The 26,897-nt window shown below is 32.6% G+C and overlaps 1 protein-coding gene and 1 long non-coding RNA gene across 2 annotated transcripts; one reads left to right on the top strand and one right to left on the bottom strand.

Moving 5' to 3' along the window:
• The first annotated feature begins 567 nt into the window (after window positions 1-567).
• Window positions 568-4,141, top strand: LOC139490701 (uncharacterized). Its single transcript, XR_011656378.1, has 3 exons — window positions 568-807; window positions 2,550-2,711; window positions 3,217-4,141. It is a non-coding gene; the product is annotated as an uncharacterized lncRNA (long non-coding RNA).
• Window positions 4,142-8,017: 3,876 nt separating this feature from the next.
• On the bottom strand, window positions 8,018-26,369 carry LOC139490700 (organic cation transporter protein-like). The gene is made up of 9 exons (XM_071277627.1): window positions 25,752-26,369; window positions 21,273-21,376; window positions 19,877-20,031; window positions 18,055-18,223; window positions 14,434-14,661; window positions 12,304-12,512; window positions 11,512-11,620; window positions 9,710-9,923; window positions 8,018-8,336 (listed from the first exon to the last, which is right to left on the bottom strand). The coding sequence occupies exons 1-8, from the start codon at window positions 26,139-26,141 to the stop codon at window positions 9,755-9,757; spliced, it is 1,533 nt and encodes a 510-aa protein (XP_071133728.1). The 5' UTR covers window positions 26,142-26,369; the 3' UTR covers window positions 8,018-8,336; window positions 9,710-9,754.
• Window positions 26,370-26,897: the final 528 nt, after the last annotated feature.

Genomic DNA, 26,897 nt, shown 5'->3' with positions numbered 1-26,897 from the left:
AAAAAAAAAAAAAATAATGTATAGTTTTTTGGGCCAATATTTATTTATATCCTATTACATTAATTTGTATTGCTATTTTTCGGACATTATTTTTGCAATATATTTGAACTTGAATTATAATAGCAGAGAAATACAATGTATATATATATATGCCTCTGATAATAATAAGAAAATATATTTTTCGAAAGTGAAATCGTCAATTTCTTTATCGCTTATATTTTCAATTATGTCTTATTTTTTAAATAGGTAATTATTAATCTTAAATGAAAGCTTAAATATAATTAACCGCCTTTACACCTTTATTTCACTGGTAATCAGCGTTGCTCAAATTAGGATAACAATCTAAGTTACACGAACTATAATCTATATTATGTCACAATGAATAATAAGTGATTTACAATGTTAGGCTTGCTATCTATACATTTATATTTGTTTGTTAATCTACGATAGGTAAACAAAAATGTCTGCCGCTAGCCGACATGTTGGAAAATCCCCATTCTTTATATATTATATCAAACTGTAAATGCGAACCAATCAAATAACAGGGTTTACTAGTTTCTTTTTCGTGGACTTTGGACTTATCACTTATCACGCATGCATGTTGTGGGATTTGTGTTCATGAATGAAAACATGATGAAATCACTTATTTTACAACTGTGTTCATTGCAGTTAAGGGTTATTGTTGTCATTATCAAAACCAAGATCGGTTCTGCTAGTTTGTTTATTATTGAAAAGACATTTGACGTGTGATGCTACAAATGCAGATGAAATAACTATTGGAGTTGATATTAGAGCAAAATATACCAGGTAATTTATCTAAATAATTAACAACTGAAAAATTGTGCATAATTTTTAAATGTATAATGCAGAAAAAAATCATACGTTTATATGTAAAAAGTGCTGTCTGTTTTGAAATTCGCAAGACAAGTATTCCATTTTTTTTTATGGCATTCTCAGAATATATCAAACTCATTGAAATACTCATAGATACGCATACAACCTTTTGATTGCTTTAACTATTTTTTTCAATCCACAAAAAATTGAAAATGGATGAGGAAAATCGGAAACAATGGGTTATACCAGAGACATATAAATATACATGTCTCTCGTTATACATACACGTGTTGATAATCACAATTATGATTTTATCATCCCCAGATCTGTATATTATATTTGGGAAAATATATGAATATAAATTAATTTACAGCGATATAAGACATCAAAGTTCAGTTCAGTTTAGTTTCTTGTATATTCCTCCATTAATTGTGGAGCACTACCCAAAGGGTATAGTTTCATCAAAACAACATTTACTTTGAAACATGTAAACCTGAAATCTATTTTATTGTTTACCATATCTTAATCATGCATTTACTTGTTAAATGTTCACGTGAACAGAAATGACCTTCCCCCTGTAGATATTTACTTATATTTATCGATATAATAAGATCATGAATATGCATTTCTGTTCTAAAAATAGTTTCAAGTTCAAGTTCAATATGTTATTGTCAAGCAAAACCGTCTTGCGCAGACAGAATCACTGTTGGTACAATGATTTTCTACCACTTGAATAAAACTCTTATTTAAAAAGAGGAGAAAGAGAGAATATATATTAATAAATATATAATTTGTAATTGACATTGAACGACTTTGTTCCAGGCTAGAATAAACAAACATATCTAGTGATCGATATTCGTCTTCTTTCCGGCTATTTTTGCCATTCATGTATTTATTTATTTCATATAAAAATTTAAGCATTTTATCATAGTTTTGTCATAAATTATTTTGAACAGTTTATTTTTTTTTACAATTTAATTTGGTTGAAATATAATAAGAATATAAAATAACAATGTACCACAATACCAATAAACAGAGTCTGATTAAAAAAAAAAATTATTAATAAAACAAACGTCGTTTTATAATATGAAATCCCAGAGACATATAATTCAATTATATGTCTCTGGAAATCCATGTGGTGAACAATCATTGTAAATACTTTTGGTCGTTTATTTTACTTGTGCCAAAAAAAATCACAATTCATTATTGTAACTTTAGAAAATCAAATTAATGTCATAAATGTACCTTTGTCAAATGTGTCTTATAATTGATACAATTAAAAAAAATGACTACGTTTTTAAAATCTATTTATCAAACAAAGCATGTGTTTAAGATTTAATATGATAAATTTTTCAAAAATGTAAACCTCAACCCTGACCTCGAGCTAACATTACACAATAGGTATTAATCATCTAACATGAATCGTCTACGTAACCAAGGACATAGATAAGCACAAGTTTGCAGTTACAAATATAGAATTATTCATGTACTTTTATGGTAATTTATGTTTTATTACAATGTTGATAGCAGTGTCCAAGGCCGGGAAATGACAGTTATATATGCATGGCCTTGAACGCAAATACAGCCAGTATCACGGCTGTATTTGCGTTCAAGGCCATGCAAATATGACTGCCGGTATCAGTATTCAAGGCCAATTTAAAGTGCAAGTGATTACGATTATAAATATATTGAAATGCCTGGTCTTTTCATTTCAGAAATGACTTCCCAGCAAAGAAGACCTGCTATGGTTAGTGAGTCTGAAATGGATGGCTGCATGAAGGGCGTAGTAATGCTTATCATTTGTGCATTTTATGCCATACTGTTATTTGTAACTGCTGCAGTGTGCTCATTGGTATACAGAGGAATTAAATCGGGATGTAAGTATAACATTGTAATTTAATTGATATTCAAGTACTGTTTTAAATGTATTTTGAAAGCACAAGATTGAAGAATTTTTTTTTTACAAAACTAATTATTTTGAAAATTAGAGACCGAATGTGTTCAATATATGTCCCAGATAATTGATTATTATAGGTTAAATACCAGTTGCAATGTATTCTGTGGTTATTCGTGTAGGTCACATAGTTCACGGAGTAATGCACGATAATAATTTACTAATTATGATGTTATGTCCGAAGATTACTGATAAATTGGTTGTTTGCTTAACGTCCAGTGGCAAATACTTCATGCATGGTCAGGACGATTTTATATGCTTATAGAAGTTAAAATAAACATACACATAATGTACTGTAGTTCTGTGCAGTGTTTTTGTTCTTTTTGGATATTATATTTTCTTTTTTTCTTAATGTAATGATTTTTTTCCCCTTTAATATACTTTGCTAAATAAAAAATAATTACAACAAACATTTATTTATATTTCAGTCTCCGAATTGTTGACACATACCCAGGTAGTTGAGGTGAAGAAAGAAGATAGATATGATTACAACCACAATAGTGTGCGACCATTAAAACATTTAAACATTGGGTCCAAGTGAGACTGTCAAATACTCATAAAGTTGAATCTCAGGGACCAATTTATGTGGTTGTTAAGTAATGGAAACATACTAACTCACTTTGACGGACCAGACATCAGAACTGCGTGTGTATACAGATTGGATGGGACCAACATCCGGAAAGATTGCAGAATAAACTGCACGCACGTGTTTAGCATGTACCATCCAGAGATGACAAGCCATGCATGAATATCTACATATGTTTTCATTACATACCCGGTAAAAATCTACATATGTTTTCGTTACATATCCGGTAAAAGACGCACAGTAGTTCCAGTAAATACATCGAAGTATTTATACTTATAGCTGAATGCATGTATGGTTGTTTGAATGGTTATTCATGTGAAGTATGTGCGCTTAACTGAACTGAACATATTGCATTTGTGCCAAACTCACCAACATTTCTGTTTAATGAATTTGACGGATAGGGCGATGCTTACATGGACTTCAATTTATACAATAGCATGGACAGTTTGAATAGCCCATTTGATTTCAATGTCAAATAAGAAAGATCAGAACGGTATAAGATTACAATGTTATTTTCTTATTTTATTTTATAGAAAAGAGGTTGCTTGTTTCTTGCTATGCAAGGTTTACTCTGCCTCACTTGTATAGATTGTGGCTTTGAGAGGTTAACACTGTCAAACTTTTATCGATTGTTGCTATGTGAGACTAACACTGCCACACTTGTATAGATTGAAAACATTGTAATGACATTTATTGTTATATTTTTTGTAATTGTTATCATTTTTTCTCGCAAAGCGAGTATTGTTATTTATTAAAAGTAAAACATATTTCTTTTTTTTATTTTTTGTTATACATGTGAAAACGTGAAAATATGAGGTACACATCAATAATCATCATTCTAGCAAGATAACAAAAACTAGTCTCTATAAGTGATCACAATATAATAGATATAAGAAGATGTGGTATGAGTATAAAAAAGAAGTTGTGGTATGATTGCCAATGAGACAACTATCCACAAAAGGCCAAAATGACACAGACATTAACAACTATAGGTCACCATACGGCCTTCAACAATGAGCAAAGCCCATACCGCATAGTCAGCTATAATAGGCCCCGATAAGACAATGTAAAACAATTCAAACGAGAAAACTAACGGCCTTATTTATGTAAAAAAATGAACGAAAAACAAATATGTAACACATAAACAAACGAAAACCACTGAATTACAGGCTCCTGAGTGCCCATGTGACAATAAATCACGCCACGATTTGTAAAAGTAGACCATTAAAGGTCAAAGTATGTTCCCCAACACTTAGCCTTGGCTAACACCGTACAGCAAGCTATAAAGGGGACCAAAATGACCAGTGTTAACCATTCGAACAGGAAAACCAACGGTCTAATCTATATAAAAAAAAACGAGAAACAAGAAACATTCATGAACCAAATCAGCTAACGACAACCACTGAACAACATAAAGCCTCGTTATTGTCAGCACAGTTGAAAAAGAAACCCTCAGTAATCTGTTATATCAAGGTAGTCAATTTTTCTTGGTGGTCAGAACACAGGCACTTGTCCGAAAACAAAAATTTCCTATATACCTTAATAATATAACAAAAGTATATAGGATTTTATTTTTGAGACAAGTGCCTGTGGAACTGAACCACCGATCTTCTCGGCAGGAACAGTGGCGGATCCAAAAATTACATAAAGGGGACAGGCACTGACTACTTAAGTTATGCTTCAGTGATTCCCTATAAAACCAATCAAATTTTTCCAACAAAAGCGGTGACTTGGGCACCCTGAACCCCCTTGCAAATCCGTCTCTGTAGTATTTAAGAAATCCTTAATATTGTTACGTAGAAAGACTTAGGATCAATAAGTTTCAAATTTGGTAACTAGTAATATGTAAATATCTTAATTAAAAAACACAATAGCAAAACTTAAATCCCCAATAATGCTAGTCTTTCAATCAATCGGTTTATAAGCAATTGGATATGTCAAAATTTCTTGTACGTGTTAGTAGATTTCCATTAAGGGCATACGATACAGTTTTCATCCCGTATTTTCATTTTAATAAAAATGTCCATATAGACTATTTTTTACCTGATTAAATCAAATATGTAATAAAAGATATACCTTCATGTGCTACTTCTTGAGCAAAATGAGGTCGAAATTTTGTAAATGTGCCAAAATTCGGATTTGTGGCCGTATTTTCCCTTTCGTAAGAAAACCATAACTTTTTTGTTTAAAAAGATAAATTATATACAAATTGTTTTTTGTTAAAAATTTGTAATTTCTGTATTTTATAAGTTTTCTAAAAATTTATACATTGTTTATTTAGAAATAACTCATATTTATCAAATGTTCTTGAATGTAGAAAAAAACATATTTTTTTTATGTTTATTTATCAAATTAAAAAAAAAATGCAACTGCTGTTGTTTTTTCTATGGTCGGGTTGTTGACTCTTTGGCAATTCCCAATTTCCATTCTCAATTTTACTATTTACGTTTTCATGAAAATTGGCACACATAATCTTCTCGCGTAATCAAACAAAATGGCATTTTAAAAAATGAACTCGTTTTCAAGAATTAGATAAATCAGTTTGAACGATAAAAATCCGTCGAAAACTGAATCTTTTCCCGATAAGTCATAGTTTGACGTCGCGAAAATAACAATTTACGTTAGCAACGTCATTACTTCCCCTGTAACTGTATCGTATGCAAAAAATAACATAATTCGATTACTTTTTCATTTTACTCAAGTACAACGAAAATCTTACTGTTATTCGCTGTGTAATGCCATGTAGCACTCTTTTAAAGCCTTAATTTAGCGACATATTTATATTTTAACAAGGAATATCGATATCCCGCTATTTCTTTACGGCAAATGCAATCATGGGAGCTTATACGGTGCCGCTTATACTATTATACGTTTGTACAAGATGGGCAAATATCGATGATATATTATATGCACATCCCTGCATGCCTCGGATCATATGTATGCATGCATAAATTAACCAACAAAATGAAATGAAGGAGCAAATGCAGAGGCGGATTTAGGGGTAATTCGCCGAACTATAACTGGAGCGGACCCTCTTAGACGGTCATTCCTCCACCCCACCCCCTTTTTAAAAATACTGGATCCGCCACTATAATGTCAGTTGGATGGAATCCACATGAGATTCCGTTTGAAACGAATTTCTTTATAATGGTCAATTACCAGGTAAAAGGGGGACAACTCTTAGTTTTAACTAACTTACATTCGACATCAAACCTGTATATATATATATAGAGAGAGAGAAGTCTATAAAAAGGACCAACCAGCAGATTTACTATGTACCGGATTGTCTAGAATAGACTAGAAAAGACGATACTATGCAGATCAGGAAAAAATTATATCAGTCTAAACATTTGCACAACGGTACTGATATATAAGATGTTATTATGCGAAAATGTTGTTATTACAAAAATCGTGTTGACAAATATTTCGGCTTAACAAATAGCCATCTTCAGTGTCAAAGGTCATGATTTTATATGTTCTATACATTCGAAATATATATGTTGGAGAATTGGTCTTTTAGCAATCATACCACATCTTAAATTTATATAAAGTAACTGCATCTAACTTAGAACAGTTTTCAAGTGCTAAGGCATGTTTCGGAAGATATCTACAATATGCATTAACTATTTGATATGCAATTACATTGGCATTCATATACTTCGATTTCCAGCATAATACGTACACATGCTCTTTCTTCTTCAGAATTTAATCTGTTTGTTGATTCCATGATTCATTTACGATAGATCATTCATATTTTGAATGCTTTTATTTCATCGTGTTGATTGCATTTGTTCACTTTATACTCTGTCCACTGTTAAGAGATCTGATATAGTCACATCTAATAGGACTATACTTGTACTTAACAAGGTATTAAAATATTTTTTGCAATGTTAAGTAAATAGGAGACACTATGGTCGTTTTTTTTAACACATATTAGTGAAAGGTGGATGATAAGGAGGTTTATCGATTGGCAGCAAAATTATTAAGGTATGTCAACTGCCATCATTCAAAATAAAACAGAGTTATCTTTCTTTGGTTGTTTACCTTTAAAAACGCCAACATTCTCATTGGAAACGTGATTTTATCACCAGCGACAGCGAGGGGAAACATATTCTTAATTTTGTATACTTTTGATCAGTGCAAACCAGCTCGGCTAGTGAAGTATACAAATTTTTCAAATAATTATTATAATTATTCTATAGAATATCCCCCTTTTTTAATTTGATACAATCACTTTTTTTTTAATTCTTTTTAATATTTTGTAATTCCATAAAAACATGAAAAAATGTATGAGTTAATTCTGTTTTTTAACTGCTAAAATTACTAAATAAACTTACTGAATTTGAAGATCTGTCAAATGAATGTATATTTATACATGTAATATTAGAAATACAATTAAGAAACGACTTTATATCAAGAATAAACCACCAAATATGCATAAATTCCAGAGTTTACTTATTGCCTAAAATTATGTTCGGCAATAGGATGAATAATTATCCTCAGATTTCAGGCAATAACTTTCTAAATGCCTTGGCGTTAGCTTATTTAATGCCTAATTTAACTTATTGCCGCTATCATATATATATGACATATATTCTGGTAAAGCATAATTATATGTGTATATGGTTAGTAATAAACACGACTTCTTTATAAAATATATTTTATTATTGGCTACCAATAAATTAAATAAAAACACATATTGCATAATATATGCAATACATATGATACAATAGAACTAATATATGAAATGCCACTTTGAGGTTTTAATTGCTACTACTACTAAGGGATGTTTAACGACATTGGCTTCGCGGAGGGTCAAGCACTGTCGGCAACTGAACACATAGAAACAGCTTCTGAAGAAAACGTGACTGCACTCGAAATCAAGCTTTCCCGTTAGTATACTTCTGGTCCCCTTCTTTTTCAAGAAAAACGTCCATCTCCGTGCCCTTTTTAAGATACCTCCTAATAAATATAAATGATATATGTTTTAGTAATTTGGTTGTAACAATATATTATATTTTCCCGATACAAGTATCTGTCTTATCATAAATACCATACATGTGTATTTGATAAGCAATTTTAATTTTTTTCTCTCACAGTTTTGAACAGCAACGCTTCCTTCACGGAGCAATCGAACACTCCTTGATTTTAGTTGTGACCATGTTACTTGAAATTTCGTAGTTCTTAATGCTCTTTTGCATTGTAATTTTGTCTGGCATCTCATTTGACCAAACTATTGCCTTAATTATTTCCCTAAATAATAACTTTTAAATTTAGAAATACCATGATTCCATCCGTGACATAATGAAATAATATATTGTGCTTATGAGATCTTTCTCTTATAATGATGGAAATGTTATAAAGAGATCAAAACCTTTGCCATATTCTTGAGGTACAGAGTTCTCATTCGCTGCTTCTTTATTTTTTCCAACCTTTTACAGAAACAAGAATTTAAAAAAAAGTATGGCGTTTTCGATGAGAACAACAAGTTTTTTTTCCTTTAATAATCTCCAGTATTTACAATCATGACGAACGTTTAGAAAGGTATACCCGTCTCGGATGTTTCTGCGTTTGGTAGCACCACATATAAGGTTATTTCCTATAGTTATAATATTCTTTTCAAGAGTGGCAGCAATAATTTTATCCGTCTAACTTATGAATATCAATATTGTTGTTTATTTTTATCTAATCTCGATAGCTCACATTAACTTACCTATTGACTTTCTCTTATTAGATTATCGTTGGTGTCCTTTTTAGGGAGCTACCATTTGATTTTTATGGGGGGGGGGGGGGGGGGGGGGGGGGCTAGGATGAAATTTGAAAAAAATAGGCAGGACAGGAGTTTTGAGTAAAAAAAAAAAGGCAGGATGAGACTCTTTGCAAAAAAAAAAAAGGCAGGATGACAATTTAGGTAAAAAAAGTCAGGATAAACTAATAAAAAAAAAGGCAGGACCGAATAGAGTGAAAAATAAAAAGACAGGACAGAGATTACAACTAAAAAAAAATGCAGGACAACATTTTTCATCCTAGCCCCCCCATAAAAATCAAATGGTAGCTCCCTTAGTACGGTTAGGGAGCAACCATTTAACTTCATTTTTTTTTCTTTGTCAGAATTTTTATCATCTGCTTGACTAGAACATTTTTTTCTCATCAAATTGGATATCAGAATATTTTTTTTGAAAAAACATTACCCCCCCCCCCCCCCCCTGGGAAGTTAAACGGTTGTTCCCCTTATAGTAAATCAAAATAACAAATAATATCAGAAAACGGTGACTATCATAGAGTTTTATAGCAGATACTTGTAACTATAACTATATAAAACACGTTTCACGTACTTTCTGTTTTCATCTGTTGCATCTTCAATAGTTTGAGGTAGAGGTTTACCGGCTGTTTCTGGTAAAAAACAATGCCAAACCTCCAGCTAAAATCGATAATCCACCAAAGAGAACTAAAGGCAGTGGTCCCCAAATAATGCTGAGTTCTAATATTTGTGGAGATAACATGCCACCTATTCGTGCACACATTGATGACACTCCCATACCAATATTTCTACAAGAAGAAAAGAAATCCTAAAATAGCGATTACGACATCAAATAAACATGACATTCTCCATTTCATAACAAGTAAGAAGCTTGAATCCTTCAAATGTAATTCAACGATATATCATTTTTTGTATCGCAGCAATCGATAGTAGGGACCAAATTGAAAACATAAGCTTCCAGACATTTCACATGAAAAAACTGCAATATAAGAATCGTTCATATGATGCATTATCACCTAATGGTTCGACATGTACTAAATGGAATTGTTGTCAGTTCATGTAAAATCAGTTTATGCAATTGTGTCGAACACGATTGTTAACAAAAGGTCGCATTAAAAAATTGAAAAAGTTACACGTAAGTCAATGCCCCGTCTACGCTAAATTTAGAGAGAACGAGTTATTGGGATGTTGGCAGGAGGAATGACTTAAGTGCAGGTTGCAAATCATTTTAATGTCTCTATAATGACTTTGGCAAGGCTTAAGACTCGTCTTAGATATACTGGCAGGCCACGTGAAACAACGTTACGTCAAGACAGGCACATCCGCATCATTCATCTCCGGAATTGATTTGTAAACGCGTCACAAACTGCACGACAAACCCACGGAAGACATAACAACAGAATATCTGCGCAAACAGTTCGTAACCGATTGCGTCAAGTTGGTCTAAGAGCTCGTCGTCCATTGAAGGGACCTATTTTTACGCAGCGTCACAGAATGGCGCGACTTCAATGGACTCGTGCACAGATTCGATGGATTAGGTAAACATGGAGACAGGTTCTTTTTACCAATGAATCTAAATTCAACTTGAAATTGAGCGACGGCAGAGCCAGGGTCTATCGGAGGCGCAATGAACGATTTTCTGATGCGAGCGTACAGGAAACAGATCGGTTTGGTGGTGGCGGAATTATAGTATGGGGCGGAAAAACCTACCAGGAACGCACCGAACTTAACATCATCGTTGGTAACCTAAATGCAACAAGGTATAGGGACGAAATTCTGGCTCCAGTTGTTCTCCCGTTTCTCCGAAGACATCGTTTTAAACCACGTTTTTAAGCAGGACAACGCCCGTTGTCACGTGGCACACATTTTGATGACCTTTTTGGAGAATAACAATAGTCGTGTGTTGCCTTGGCCAGCAATGTATCTATAATTATCGCCAATTGAACATCTTTGGGACGAACTTGGACGAAGTATTAGAAATAGCCAAAATCCACCGGAAACGCTCGCCCAGCTCCGAACAGCACTTTTCAGGGAATGGAACAACATTCCTCAAGACTTTATTCGACGTCTTATTAATTCCATGCGACGGAGGTGTCAGGCGGTAATAAATGCAAGAGGTGGTCGTACAAGGTATTGACATGTTGACCTGAATTCTGTACTCGTCATGTTAAAATTGTCCGAAAATGTGCTATATTGTTTTCAATAGAGAAAAAATGTTATTGTTCTCTTCAAAGTGATGATAGCTAACTATTCCATCAACTTATTGTTATCATTTTTTGTTATAAAAAATATAAATGATCTTAACGTTTCCTTTTTTACCTAGTATATTATGTTATAGAACGACATTTTTCTAATAATAGTTTGAACAATTCATACCTGACAACTGTAGGAAATACTTCAGCTGCCATAAGATATATTATGGCATATGATGCTGTGATACAAAACTTTCCTAGCATAGCTAGGATTATTTTCGGAGTTACTGAATCTGAAACAATATAATTTATAATTTGTAATATTGATGAATACAGAAGAATAAAACGTTTTACAATTTATGAGAATCAAATCAAACAAAGACTGTTCCGTTTTAAAGGCTGTCATCTTTAAAAATGTTGTGTATCTGTTCAAACAAAGTTGAATTTACCACATGGTTCTGGGTTGTTTCTTTGTTGTTGAGGATTTCAACTAACTTGACAATTCGGGTATGTAAGCTCAGAAAAATAAACGAATTCAACCCACACTACTGTGGATTCATTCATTTTCGTGGGTACCAATTTTCGTGGATTATGAAAAACTTGCCGAAGTCTGCATACAATCCTATAGAAAATTTGTTATTCGTTGAACATTTAATTTCATGGTTCACCTCTAACCACGAAATCCACGAAAATTGGTATCCAACGAATAATAATGATTCCAAAGTATATTTACGCACCAGGGGCTCTTTTCACAAAAATTCTTACGACAATAAATGACTGTAGATTATACTGAAATCTTTATCATGATTTTACCTGTAAGATTTGTTTGGGAAATGAGTCGTTCTCTTAATTCGGAACATTTGATCATTTAAATACATGTATATTATGAGAAAGCTAACAAAAGGCACACTAAGCACATATCTAGCTATCATCAATTAACAATTAATCAATTTAAAGAAGTTGCAGTTTTACTTACCTACAAAACCAGATGCTATACAAGCTCCTCCCCCTATGACCATTGATACAAATAAAGGTTTCTTTCTGCCAAGTCGGTTGAGAAGTAACATACAAAGAATATATGAAGGTATTTCTACAGCACCCGCGATACAAAAGTTAATGTACGGATCACCACCTAGATTGTCCGTTCCCAGTGTCAATCCATAATACACCATTGCGTTAATGAGCCTGCAAAGAACACATAAAATAACAATACGATTACAAAGAACACATACAATAATAATGAGCCTGCAAATTAAAGAACACATAAACTAATAATGAGTTGCCACGTATCTATGCTTAAACGGGGATGGGTGAATGATCGATTGATAGTTTTATTCTTAACATTCAGTGGCAAATAGGTCATACATTTTCACTAAGCGCTAATACTTCATTTCGAAAATCCACATTTTTTTCAGACATTTTTCAGGTAACATGCGGTTAATAGTTTTATTTTTTTCATGATATTTTATTTTAAGCGGAAACTTTTACGCCAATGGGGCACATGCATTAAGGAGATGCGATATTTACTTCAATGTCCTAAGGAGATGCGGTATGAACTTCAATGCATTAAGTAGATGCGGTATTTACTTCAATGCATTAAGGAGATGCGGTATGTACTTCTATGCATTAGGTAGATGCGGAATGAACTTCAATGCATTAAGGGGATGCGGTATGTACTTCAATGCATTTAGGAGATGCGGTATGTACTTCACTGTACTTAGGAGATACGATATGTACTTTAATGTAATAAGGAGATGCGGTATGTACTTCAATGCATTAATTAGGTAGATGCGGTATGAACTTCAATGCATTAAGGAGATGCGGTATGTACTTCAATGCATTAAGTAGATGCGGTATGAACTTCAATGCATTAAGGAGATGCGGTATGTACTTCAATGCACTAAGGAGATGCGGTATGTACTTCAATGTACTAAGGAGATGCGGTATGTACTTCAATGTACTAAGGAGATGCGGTATGTAATTCAATGTACTAATTTGGAGATGCGGTATATACTTCAATGTACTAAGGAGATGCGGTATGTACTTCAATGCATTAAGAAAATGCGGTATGTACTTCAATGCATTAAGAAAATGCGGTATGTACTTCAATGCATAAGGTAGATGCGGTATGTACTTCAATGCATTAGGTAGATGCAGTATGAACTTCAATGCATTAAGGAGATGCAGTATGTACTTCAATGCATTAAGTAGATGCAGTATGTACTTCAATGCATTAAGGAGATGCGGTAGGTACTTCAATGTACTAATGAGATACGGTATGTACTTTAATGTACTAAGGAGATACGGTATGTACTTCAATGTACTAATGAGATGCGGTATGTACTTCAATGTACTAAGGAGATGCGGTATGTACTTCAATGCATTAGGTAGATGCGGTATGAACTTCAATGCATAAGGTAGATGCGGTATGTACTTCAATGCATTAAGTAGATGCAGTATGAACTTCAATGCATTAAGGAGATGCGGTATGTACTTCAATGTACTAAGGAGATGCGGTATGTACTTCAATGTACTAAGGAGATGCGGTATGTACTTCAATGTACTAATTTGGAGATGCGGTATGTACTTCAATGTACTAAGGAGATGCGGTATGTACTTCAATGTACTAAGGAGTTGCGGTATGTACTTTGATGCATTAAGGAGATGCGGTATGTACTTCAATGTACTAAGGTGATGAAGTATGTACTTCAATGTACTCAGGAGATGCGGTATGTACTTCAATGCATTAAGGAGATGCGGTATGTACTTCAATCAGGAAACGGCTCAGTGACGCATACATGTACAAATACATTACGATTTCCATACAGCCTTTTAAAACAATTAGGCAAGTGTCTATATAGTAACACATGTCAGCATATATACAGCAACACGAGTCGAGCTTTCAAAGGTCTGAATGTAATTTTTATCTAGGGCTCACTCAAACGGGTTTGATTCATCTTAACATACGTCATATTTAGATAAGGCAAATAGAATGAAAAATACTTTTTCAATAGTTTTGAATTTACTATATGTTTAGTCATTGATATAAATACAATCTTAAGTCAACAAATGTTTTTTGGCTGCATGAATAGTTGAGACATCTTACCAATTAAACCATACGTTTAAAGACAGCAACAGCATCTTAGGTCGACACAGATCTAATATTGTATGTTTCTTATCAGTCTGAATCGTGTTATTTTGTTCTGATGTCATCTCCTCCAACATTTCCTCTTTTATCTCAACTTTGTTAATTTTAGCAACTTTTCTTATAATTTCTTGAGCTTTTTCTTTTTGATTCTTTGACAACAGCCATCTGATTGATTCTGGTAAAAGCCTGTAAAACAAAAACAAAAACAAAAAATACCATCATTTCAATCTCTTTATGTTGCACAACTCCAATGTACTGTAAGAGTCATATATCTGACCCCTGATACGGCCAGAATTATAATAGTTATCAACTCTTTCAAAATAAATTTGACATATAAATGTGGTATAAATTTAAAGTCGTAAAGTCTTCAACGATGAGCCGAACTTATACCGTGAAGTAAGAGATTACATTTTTTTTAAATAATGACATTTAGTTCACAAATTTTGGTTATGTCTTTGTGACATATAACATGCTGCAAATGACGTCATTGACCGGAAATTACTGTTTTACACCCAGTTCATGGAACTCAAAGTTATGAGTCAAAGCCAGATAAATAATTTACTCGAATTAACCTCTCTGTCCTGGTAAATGTTATGTTGTAGACAAATGTCTTTTTGGACATTTGAACATATTCAAATATTTATTAAGTTTGAATGTAGATTTGGTTTCGTTCGCCTTTCTTTCAATGGCAAACATTTACATGTAAAATTAGATTATTTAGAAAGTTTTGCATTGATGGTATTTTATAGTTTGACGCCCTTTACAATATGGAAGACACAGATCAAAAAATTAAAAAGAAATATTTGACAGACCAAAATTAATGTCTTTTGAACAATTGGAAGGTCACAGGTACAATTAAACGCTATCCGATTAAATTAAATATCCTGCCAAAGCAGTGCTTACAATGCAATTGAAAGTTCAACAAAGGATCTGATCGAAGTTAACAATAAAATGTATTTTAGTTAAAAATATCAACGGTGTAGTATTACACCACTGATAAAGATCTATCACCCAATTTGAATTGCCGATTACAGAAAATCTTTGAATGATCACCGACACTTTAAAATGCCAAAACAAAGCTAATTATTTTTAGCTTTGTTAAAAATATTAATTATAGACCAAGTCTTACAGCTTATTTCATTTTCCCCTTCATAAGTACCGGCTTAATGTATGCCTTTCAAGGTGAAAATCAAATCTTTGAGAGAACAAAGTAATTTTAACTATTATCTATAGGTGACACTTCTCTCGTGTCATCCACTGGGACATCTCGAGTTACATTTGACTTATTTTTTGTAAACATTTGGAGTGGGTTAAATTGTGACCTTAGTTGCTCTATACTAAACTTTTGTTGATTCAATTCCTCTAAAGATAAGCGTTATATACACATGGAAAAAAGTATTGCAACACCAAATTGAATTTCAAATTAAAAAAAATTTATTTTTTTGTGATATAATTTGTTGAAATAGAACTAGTGAAACATTATTTTAATATCACCTGAGTTTAATCAATAAATTTCGACTCGATAAGTTCCTATCTGCACATGCAGCTACTGTACTCGTAAACAGCAAAACAGATGTTTTTATCCTCATTGTTTTCAACACTTTAAATAACCAAGTTTATAAAATTATGTGATTGACACCTTTTAATAGGTCATCAACAACTCATAACTGCAGCAAGATGGCAGATAATCAGCATGAGAGAAGCAGATATGTCGCTGTGACAATTGCACGTATTGTTGGTCATCACCATTCCACTATAAGTTGTTTTGAGAATACAAATCAGGTAACAAACGATGTTAAAGACCTTCCGAGATCAAGAAGACCCCCTATAACATCTGCTAGGGAAAATCAAGCATAATGAAGGTTGGTCAGAAGGAAACCCATTACAAACAATACAATCCTAAAAAGGGAGTGATGACCATACATGAGCCCTTAAACAAGAACTGTTCGAGATCGGCTCATCGCTACTGGTTATCGTGCAATAAGACCAGTTCGGGGACCTTTGCCTACGAACAGACACACAGTTACCCGTATCCAATATAGTGTAGAGCTCGCCAAAGTTGGAAATAAGCATCGTGGAGGAAGATCCATTGTTCCAATGGAATTCTGTTTATCTGCCTTGGCCCGATCGTAGCCTGAATTTGAACCATCTCGGGCATATATGGGACACTATTGGGCGTAAAATGCACGAAAGGACACCCCAATTCAAACACGTCATGAAATAAACAATACCCTTCGTCAGGAATGTTTGCTGCTCCCTTAGCAACAAATTAGTCGACTTATGGCAGGTATCAGAAGACGTTAAGATGCGGTTATCCCTTTAAATTGAGGCTGCGCACAAAGTACTTATTATTTGGCCAATAACGATCAACCATGATGTGAACACTCATCTATAGATTAATTTTGAAATGTCTGACATTGTAAAGTTCGACTACAGTAAAAGTTGTAAAATGCATGTTTTTGTACAAAAACACTTCATTTTGTAATAAACATTTTGGTTCCATAAAACATATTTTTTCATACATTTTTTGTTTGTTTTAATGCCAATGTTATCATTAACTACGTTTCAATATAATTTTACAAATATTTTATCATATTCCATCCAAAATAAGAGGCTGATTTTTCAAGTTTTAAAAAATCAAGGTGTTGCAATACTTTTTTCCATGTGTATATATAATGACTTGATCTTGTATTGTGGTTAAGGTGTTAGCTTATTTTCATATTTTTTTCAAACAAGAAATGGACGATCTTGATGATATGATGAAGGCTCTAGTTTCAATATTTTAGAAATAATAAATCCTCCATCGTGTCGGTGAAATAAGCATTTTCTAATCCATATTTTCAAATCAATATAAAAAGTTAGTGAAACATTTAAAAAAAGTACTTTAGTGCTTTTCTAGATTTAGGAACTTAATCTGCAACTTTTTGAATTTGCAACATTAGTTTCTAAATAAAAACAATTTTGTTAATTTATCAAGAGAGAATAGTTATCAAATATGTTGTTGTTTCAATGATGAATAGCTAAGTTAGTATAATGTCTGAAACAAATGCTTTTTGTCCATTCTTCTATGTTCTTTTCAACATATTGTCTTGTGACTTATACGTTGTTTATATAATAATTTTGAAAGAAATCCATAAAAAGCTCTAAGCGAGGCAAATTGTGTATGCTTTAAAGAAAACTAACATAGCTTTGACCTCTACTTTGCCTGAGAAAATACATTTTATTTGTATCCAACTTACTGCTTTCTTTGCATTATAATTATAATCATACATGCTAAATGTACATGTAATATTAGTATGGAAACTAAAAGAGTAGAAAGCGAACACAAAATAAGCCTGGACACCCTTGTAGATAACCAAAAAGAGCATGTTAATGTCGCTACAAGGCAGCACTCGCACCCTCAAAGTGGAAAGGGATTAATATAAGTTGCAAAACTTGTTTCCCAATCCACTATTATATAAATATGTTTAAACTAAGCCTGGAAATTATTCAAACTTGAGAGCTCTATTTACATGATATGAATTTCAAGACTACGTTGTTTCTTTCATGATATATTTCGTAACAATTCAAACTACCTACCAATAATATGGAAGAAACAAAATAACAGGCAATGTTATGGCAAATTCGATATATCTCCAATCTCTTATGAGATAGGCAACAATTGATAATGTCATGAAACCAACACTATAGGCAGACTGCACCAAAAACCCTGCGTGTAAACGATAGGATGGTCCAACTAGTTCTGTACCTAAAAATATATTTCATATTATTACATACGTCCAACTTATTCAGTACCTAAAATAAATATCATATTTATACATTCGTATGTACGTACTGGATTTATATTCAAACACGCATTCTATAAGCGACTGTTCCGAGTAAGGAGCCTGTAATTGAGTGATTGTTGTTTTCTGCTGTTTCTCATATCTGTGTTTATGTATTTTTTGGCATAGTATGTCCTTATGTTGCGTTGTTACACAACTGTCTCATTTTAGGAGCTAGAGGGTTGAGCACCAACGAACCAGTTTAACTCCACCACATTCTACATGTTCCTGTTCAGAACCATATAATTGAGTGTTGGTGTTTTTTTACTGTTTCTCAATACGTATTGTGTTTTTCGTTTATTGTTGTGCATATAAAAAAGAAGATGTGGTATGATTGCCAATGAGACAACTGTCCACAAGAGACCAAAAATGACACAGACATTAACGACTATAGGTCACCGTACGGCCTTCATAGTTTGTTTTTATGTTGCTGTTACATCACTGCCCTATGTTAGGGGAGGGTTTGGTACCAACAAACAAGTTTAACTCTGCAACATTCTATATGTGTCTGTTCCAAGTCAGGATAATGTAATTTAGTGGTTGTCGTTTTTTGCTGTTTTTCATTTTTTTTTTTCGTTTATTGTTGTGCATAGTTTGTTCTTATGGTGTGTTGTTACACCACTGTTCCTGGTTCAGGCCAACAAACTAGTTTAACGCCGTCTCATTCTGTTTGTGCCGAGCCAATCAGGAGCCTGATTCAGTGTTTGTCATTTGTGTTTCTTATTTTTCCCCGTTCATTATTAACATATAAATAACTAAAGGTCGTTAGTTATTCTCGTTTGAATTGTTTAATTTTTGTCATTTCGGCGTCTTTTATAGCTGATTACGCAGTATGGGTTTACTCATTGTTGAAGGCTTTATAGTGACCTATATCAGTTGATAATGTCTGTGTCATGTAAGCCGGTATCCTGTGGTGATTTTCTTTCTTTAGAAATCATACCACATCTTCTTATTTTTATAAAGACTTTTCCGACTAGAATAGAAAGTGGTTAACATTTTATTTTGGTCACAATACATTACAACAATGTTAAACAACTATATGATTGAAGTGTTCCTAAGACTTTCCAGACTTTAAAATGAACATAATAATATAGTTTCAATTTCTAATCCATTTGTTGTATCAAGCTGCTTAATAATTTAAGGGCAAAATCTCTTGATTTTGGTGAATTTGGTAAAGATTTCTGGTAAACTTTCATGGGTAAAAAACTCAAATGACCGGTCAATTTGGTTCAGGTGTATCAAACTTTAACGTGCAACTCTGTGTATTGTTAAGCAAAATTATCCTTTTGTGTTATAGGTACACAAAAGAGCAAATGTCCGGCGCTAAATAATATATGCATAAAAGAGATAATACAATTTAAGAAAGATATTGAACAGTTCGACAGGTCACACTCACCATTTGAGAAATATCGACAATACCCGGTCAAAGTCAGGAATATGTTGGTGATTTTCAGACTGTTCAACAAATCTGTGCAAGGGAAAAAGACCCATTTGTGCGTTTTTTGTTCTTTGTGTCCTTAAATTGGGGTCATATACAATGTAGTTAATCAAAATATATTATATTTAGTTATATTTACCCATGGTATAGGCTACTAAGAATAGTCCAGTCTGAGAAGCACCTTGTAGTATATAGAATGGTATGAATACGAAAAAGCTTGGCGATGCTGATGCAACACATCCAGCAACTAACAACAGGAACAAATTAACGAACAACATAGGCTTTCTGCCGAATCTGAGGGAAAAAATAAAACAGGAAAGTTGAAGCTATTTTTCAGAAAGTTTATAATTCCATTTCGCAACCTCTTATTAATTTGTTTCGCTGTCTAGAAAAATAGATCTGTTGTTTCACCTTCATTCCTTCTTTCCATTAAATTTCTATATTTGTGGTAGATTGCTATTTCTTTATATTCATATTCATATAAGAATGATGAAATAATGGAAATTTTCTAGGCTTCCTATGTTGTGATGTTGCACTATTGTTTCATGTAAGGGTGAAGGTTGGTAACTATAATTATAACGTTTAAACCCGCTGCATTTGTTTTCACCTGTCCCTGTCAGGAACTTGCTGTTCAGTGGTTGTCGTTTGTTGATGTGGTTCATAAGTGTTACTCGTTTCTCGTCTTTTATACAGATTAGACCGTTGGATTTCCCGTTTGAATGGCTTTACACTAGTCATTTTTGGGGGCTTGTATAGCCTGCAGTTTGGTGTGAACCAAGGCTCTGTGTTGAAAACCGTACTTAGACCTATAATCGTTTACTTTTAAAATTTGTAACCAAGGCTCTGTGTTGAAAACCGTACTTAGACCTATAATCGTCTACTTTTAAAAACCGTGACTTGGATGGAGAGTTGTTTTATTGCACTCAAACCGCATCTTCTTATATCTAAGTACCAAGTTTTTGGATGATATACTAGTACAGCTGTTTGTACTTAATGTGCTTCACAAAATTTATTTGTACTAAATGAATATAAATCTCCTGCAAATTTTAAGAAATTTGAAAATGATGACAGTACAAGGTGCTTTTTGATTTTAACCATTGTCTTGTAGATTTTAATATATTTTATGTACTTTGCTGTTTGTTTGCAGTGGCAGTATTAGACATACCCAAACATTAGATTTTAATATCAAATCTGCATGTCAATCATACAAATTTCCTTAAAATAAGGCCTAGAAAAATGCATTACTTTTGACCATGGTATGACCTAATCTAAAATTGCTTTTCAGATCAAAAATGACACAAGAATTAATGTTTTAAAAATCTTAAAAGAAATTGGTTGAAGTTTTATAGGCTTTATCTATAATCACACATAAAAATATGGGCTTTCTGTAAGATATAATCTAACTTAATCCTTAGATTTATTATTCTTATTTCTTGAACTCGAAAATGCAGTTTTTTAAATTTATTTTGTATGAAAGTAAAGTTATTCTTATCAGTTTTATCCTTCATATCCTTTTTGAATTACGTCTTACTCACATGTCAGAAAGCTGACCAAATATGACAGCTCCAAGTAGACGCCCAAAAAAGTAGAGTGTCTTTGATGTACTTCGTAACCAATCATTATCACAAATAAGATCAAACTGCAACGAAATTAATATAATATATATTATATTTTTTTAGATTTATACTTTTGTTAATATGGTTGCACATAAACTTAATACTCGTCAGTCGTCACAGACAACGCCACCGTGTAATCAATGACGTTTTTCTACCTCCTATATGGTTGTTTTTAAAGCTTTCGATTTAGAAATACGAACAGTGTCACAGTTAATAAATGGGGATAACAATTCGTTTACCTTTACAAAGCTTTAAAACATTACAAAGTTTAACCAGAAGGGAACGTCTTGACGCATGTCTTTCAGTTTGAAACACTGGCTCATAAAGCCAAAGGAACCTGTACCGCTCTCCAGGATTTTTTTTACCATTGTTTTGTTAAAGAGAAGATAATATCTTAGGCTTCAATTGCGAAAGTAACCTGTACCGCTCTCCTCACCAATATATCCTTGTATTGTAAAAGAGAGGAAGATACCTTTCAATTCAAGCTTATTTTACACATACAGATGTTTTTAGAATTTTGATTTTGTCTTTGTGTTGAAAAAAACCATTTATTGATGGACAACTGTATGAAGCCAAATGACTGGAAATAAGTTATCTCAAAATATTTATTTTAAAAGGAAAACATGGTAGTGTTTCAAGTGGAGCAGGCAAGGCCTACCATTCCGAAGTAACTGACGTTTGACCCCAGATTTCGTCGAACTTCGCGTAACAGGTATTCAATATCGTCTTTGTCTTGTGAAGAGTGGTGTAATGCAGCAAAGACAGAGTATGGCCTTCAAATGTTTATACGAGCCCTTGAGTTGAGATGTAGTAAAAGTGTATTACATGTTTTTTTTTAAATCCTCCGTTAAGATTTACGTAATACCACTATCGTATTGGTGGTTGCTTTGTCGGTCAGTACGAACTTAAATTCGCTTTCAAAGTATTTAAACAGTGTCCTTATCTATAGGGTCAACATGTTCAACGGTATCAAATAAGTTCTTAAATACACAAAGTTTATAAATGTTACATATTTAGTATCTCTTTACCAGACGTATAGGAAAAACCCTGATTTATTCAAAACAAAGCCATCAGCAGATAACAAAACCGCTTTTTCTGGAAATAACAAAATATTCCGCGACAACTTTTTTCATCATTTCAATTAGTCAATGGTGTACTGAATGCAAAACTGAAGGCAGAGAAAAGGTGACATCAAAATGCATTTTTTTTTAATTTAGAAACTAGTGTACTTTTGATTACTATTTATTTTTTGTTAATACAGTGACAAACCATTTTTTTATAGAAAAATGTTAAGATAACATTAACAAGACATTTATGAAATTTCGATATAACATTTATTATGTTTTAGAATTATTTTAAGTAGCTCATAGTACGGAGGAAAACGAGTATATTACTTTGCTAGTTAGATTATGTTATGATCCTAAACATAATCTACTTTACTTTCCTTTAAAGATCAAATGAATTCTTAAGCTTTTTTCTGTATTTAAACATGTTGAATAGATGAAATATTTTGACTTGTGTTGGCTTGAATTTGCGTAGTTTCTTCTGTTATCTATTACACGTATATCTGACTCGTATTTCTTTTTAACATGAGTTTTATGTACTGACGTTGTTTATCATCTTAACAACGTGTTATTTTGTTCTTTCATTTGTCTTTGTTCTATTATTAATATTACTTTTACTGTTTGGATTGTTTTCTGTGATATCCATTTGACGTGGCTCGGTACTTATACATGTACATCCCGTCAATGTGTTTGTATTATCTTTCATTTTTGCTGGTGTGTTTTGTATATGCGACGTTTTGTGTTTCTTTGGTTCTTATAACGTGACTCTGTACTTTAAAAAATCCCGTCATTAAGTTATTGTTCAATTATATGTCATTATGTTATAAGTGTTCTATTATAAATTTAAAAATACTTTGAACGACAAACGACAAAATTATTTTACTCGTGTAATGGTATTAACCTTATGTGGTTCTTAAAAATTCTAAAGAACTTCTGCACAATTTTAAATCTCGGTCTAATTCTGAAATTGCTTCTAACAGAGGTTTTGATTTTTTTAACCCTGTATACCACCATTCCCAGTTTTTGTTTAATAAACACTAAACGACAAAATTTATTTCTTTGTGATGTTTACATTTTCTGGTGTCAGACACGCGAAGCAATGAATGTTTTTTTTTTAATTTGATAGATGCTATTGTGCTTTTTTGTAAATGTTTGTTTGTTTAGAGATTTTAACACAGTGATGACTGCTGTACCCATATTAATACTTTATTTATTATGTCTGTTTTGTTCACGCATCGTTGTAAATATAACAGAATTTGATGCGACTGTCATAGAAGGGAGAGGTTTAGCGCTATAAAACCAGGTTCAATCCACCATTGTCTACATTTGAAAATGCCTGTACCTGTTGTCCATTCGTTTGATGTGTTTTGTCATTTGATTTTGCCATTTGATTAGGGACTTTACGATTGAATTTTCCTCGGAATTCAGTATTTTTGTTTTATTCTAAATTGCCTTGAGGTATATGGGGAAGGTGGAGATCTCACAAAACATGCTTATGTTTGCCACATATTTGCGGCTGTCCCAAGTCAGGAGTCTGTGGCCTTTGTTAGTCTTGTATGTTTTTTCTTAATTGTAGTTTATTTATATGTTTCATAGTTTAATGTGACGTCCATTTTCAATGAACTAGAAAAATAAGTGAATCATAAGTATACATTTTTGTTGAGGGACCAGCTGAAGCCGCCTAGCTCCCGGTTTATGATTTTCTCGCTCTGTTGAAGACTAATTGTTTGACTTTGGCTGTTTTCTGCTCTTTGGTAGGGTTGTTGTCTCTCTGACACATTCCCCTTTTCCATTGTCAATTTTATTAATTGAATGCATTTTAAGAAATATTTACTAATGTTAAAACATGTCCGTCCATTAAATGTATGTGCTCAGTCACCAAGTTAACTGAAATCAAATAAAGTATTGATTGTATTTGAATTTAGTTTTTAACCTTTCTGTACTTGCGATAACCGTATAAACTGTAAGTGGGTAAATGTTTGGAATTAGATCGACTCTATAACGATTCAATTGATTGATTGGTCGGTGTTTCATTAACCTCCAGCACCCAACCAATCAATTTAGTTTGATTGCAGACTATCTAAAACTAAACAATACCCATGTGCAGATGCAATTAATTTAAACTGAGGAATAAGGTATGCGATCTGATGTTATTCGATCATAAGTTTTGTAAATTTTATCTAATATATAAAATAGTTTGGTCAATTTCTGTGACTCTTTTTGACAATTGGCTCACCATAACTGAAAATCAGCAAAATTGGTTGCAAAACGGAAAAAATAATATTGTGTTATCCAGACATCAAAATTTCACTTGAATTCAAAAGAAAGCGCTCACAGTGGAGGTTTCATGCCCGAGGGTAACACAAGCCTTCTGTGTTGACAATTATCTCCCCCATTCCCTCTCCTCATTGATATGGTCACAACAATAAATCAACTGTTTACAAAACTTTGATTTATGTTGAAATACTAACTTAATGGATTTTCTACCCTCAGAATAAGTAACATGAGAGGTATTTGTAAAAATCTTTCGGAAATTTGGGACCTTATTGCTCTTTTACTTATAACTTTTTTAAGCCTTAAAGTTTTCAACATGTTTTATTCGAGCGTCACTGTTGAGTCTTTCGTTAAAAAATATTTTTTTCCATCATTATTGGTCATTGAAATGAAATTGTGAAAATTAATAATAATTCGCTTTTTGAATTACTGAACGTTAACTTAACACCTTTTCGTGTTCTTTGACCGTCATGGTCTCTATGTTGTTTAAAAAAGGAATTATACATTCAATGTTTAACCTCAAATGAAAGCATATAAAGTTTATGTTTGAAATAATTGGGAGATATTTAAATCATTCTTGCTATTTTACGCTAGAACTATGTTTTTAAAGGGTGGCTACTGTATAACTGTTCGAATTTAATTCTCAACTTTCCAATGACCCTCAATCAGGTAAAATGCAAGCTTGCCTTTTGGAAGTATTTGCTCTCGTTTACAACCTTTAACAAAAATCAATGCAACGTATTGTTAGAAAAGGCTTGTCTTGTGAAATGATTGCTCTCATTAATGACCTTAGATACGATATTTGTTTACATGTATTGACATTAGAAACACGAGTAATTGTATAAAAAAGACACAGTATTAGGTCACTTTCTAATTATTTAGAAAATATAATTTTTTCTTGTAGCTATTTTACTATTTCTGCTTAATTGATGTATTTTGTTTTATTAAAGTACAAAAAATAAGAAAAACAAGAATGTAGCTAATTTCATTTGTATTTGGGTCTTCCTATACATGTTGTGCATATAAAATTGCAATGACAAATACCACAATATTTACAAACCTGTGTTACTATAGTTGGTCCATACACCTCTCGAGAGTAAATCCAGTTATCACATTTTTCTGTAGATATAGATATATTGTTTGATCTTATTTGGTCCAGAGTATAATTACCAGAACTCAACAGTTTGATAGTATCATCTGAACTGTAAATTTCACAGCTCCCTTGCTCTAGGAGAAAAGTGCGAATTTCTTTCTCAGTTATATTTCCGTATACAGAATCTGATAAATTAAAGTTTGACACTGAACACTTGTATTCCGGTTTAGCACCAACAAATACCATATTCATTGCATGAAATGCACAAACAGCACCAAAAAGACATATTAAGAAAAGTCGAATTTTCTGAAAGCGTCCAAATTCACCAACAATATTAAGTAGTTCATCGAAATGCATGTCGAATGCAGGTGCGTCTTTTTCGTTCTGCAAATACGACTTCTAGTTAATCACACGTGTCCGTTAAATCTTCTTTTGACTGTTGATTTAAATGAGTGGGAGAATTTTGCAGTAATCGAATATGACTTAAATATTAAAGGTCCAATCATTAACTTATTTATTCAAAAGTTCTAAAAATAACAGTTAATTTTAATGGGATATCTATCATTAATTCGGACGAGATGATATTGTAACAGAAAATTTGGTCCGGTAGTAAAATTTTTCTGCCAGACTTTTTTTCCTAGATAATCAAGTCCATAGCCATGATTTTACTAGCTAGTAAAATATATCTGGCACTTATTTTCCTAGGAAAAATTGTCCCTAGTAGTTTTTATTATGTTATAAAAAATATTGAAAATGAAAAGAAAACATATTTTGTTAGTTAAGATTAGAAAGTTTCATTATTGTTTTTCCGATTAAAATAAAGGATATGAATGTTATAACCTAGGCATGTTAATGACATGGATATGAAGTCCTTGGAAAATTATAAATTTTACTAAAATATTAATATACAACTCTTAAGCAATATTAAAACATAACAAACGGAATAGTGATCACTGACAGCATAACACTTACTTCTATATAATATGGTCTACATCGGTAGTATACATACGGTCTATGGTAGTTGCACATTTATCTGTTACTCTTGTTGGTTTGTGCACAATCTGTTGTAAAGCATACAAATTAATACAGTCCTTACATTTTTGATTTCCGACA

This window comes from Mytilus edulis, chromosome 10, assembly GCF_963676685.1.
Source record: "Mytilus edulis chromosome 10, xbMytEdul2.2, whole genome shotgun sequence".
NCBI classification, from domain to species: domain Eukaryota; kingdom Metazoa; phylum Mollusca; class Bivalvia; order Mytilida; family Mytilidae; genus Mytilus; species Mytilus edulis.
Note: the sequence above shows the minus strand (reverse complement) of the source record. Positions and strands in the feature narration are given on the sequence as shown.

Bases quoted from the DNA above. Each gene is read 5' to 3' on its own strand.
- LOC139490700 (XM_071277627.1), bottom strand. From the start codon at position 26,141: ATGCATTTCGATGAACTACTTAATATTGTTGGTGAATTTGGACGCTTT. The intron at 11,621-12,303 runs GTAAGTAAAACT...ATATTGTTTCAG, and splicing joins TATAGCATCTGGTTTTGTAG to ATTCAGTAACTCCGAAAATA. The intron at 9,924-11,511 runs GTATGAATTGTT...TTCTTCTTGTAG, and splicing joins GTATTTCCTACAGTTGTCAG to AAATATTGGTATGGGAGTGT.